The sequence below is a fragment of the Naegleria fowleri genome (assembly GCF_008403515.1).
Source record: "Naegleria fowleri strain ATCC 30894 chromosome Unknown tig66, whole genome shotgun sequence".
NCBI lineage: Eukaryota > Heterolobosea > Eutetramitea > Acrasida > Naegleriidae > Naegleria > Naegleria fowleri.
In genome coordinates, this window is record NW_025407998.1 from 721,948 (window position 1) to 722,484 (window position 537).

Sequence of the window (537 nt, forward strand, 5' to 3'; positions counted from 1 at the left end):
TATAAGAAGCTCATGTTAATACTTGATAGAAATGAGCACGGATATCCTTGTGACAAACTTTTGACCACTATTGGTAAAACTTTAGAACAGGTTCCAAAATGTCTTGCAAGTGTCAAAGAGAAAATCAAGAACCATATCAAATGGAGCCATGATAAGGCTTTGAACAGAAAGATGAAATGGTGGGAACAAAACTATGCAACCAACTCTAAACATCTGAGAAAGAAAATTTACAAAACGTCATCACCACCATACAAATTATCTATCGAAGGAACTGAAATTAGTGACCCCAATGAAGTTGCCAATGTGATCAAGGACAAATATCAACAAAACCTCAACTTTAGAGGAAGAAATCATCAAATTGACATTACCAAGTTTTTCAAGTACAAACATCCATTAATTGATAATTGCAATGACAAAATACTCGGTAGAATTACCACGGAAGAGAAAGAATGGATAATTCAGAATTTGAAATCCACAGCACCCAATGAACTAGGTTTAAGAAAAAAAACTATCAAATACATGTGTAAGGAATTACAG

At 33.7% G+C, this 537-nt stretch overlaps 1 protein-coding gene across 1 annotated transcript in view; it reads left to right on the plus strand.

The window, feature by feature from the left end:
* Window positions 1–12: 12 nt before the first annotated feature.
* FDP41_009144 (uncharacterized protein) overlaps window positions 13–537 on the plus strand; it is a gene marked incomplete at both ends in the record, with an annotated part of 1,104 nt that continues 579 nt past the window's right edge. Inside the window, one exon of the mRNA XM_044713073.1 lies at window positions 13–523. Within this exon, the coding sequence (XP_044557609.1) occupies window positions 13–523 (511 nt within the window). The remainder of the gene's footprint in view (window positions 524–537) is intronic.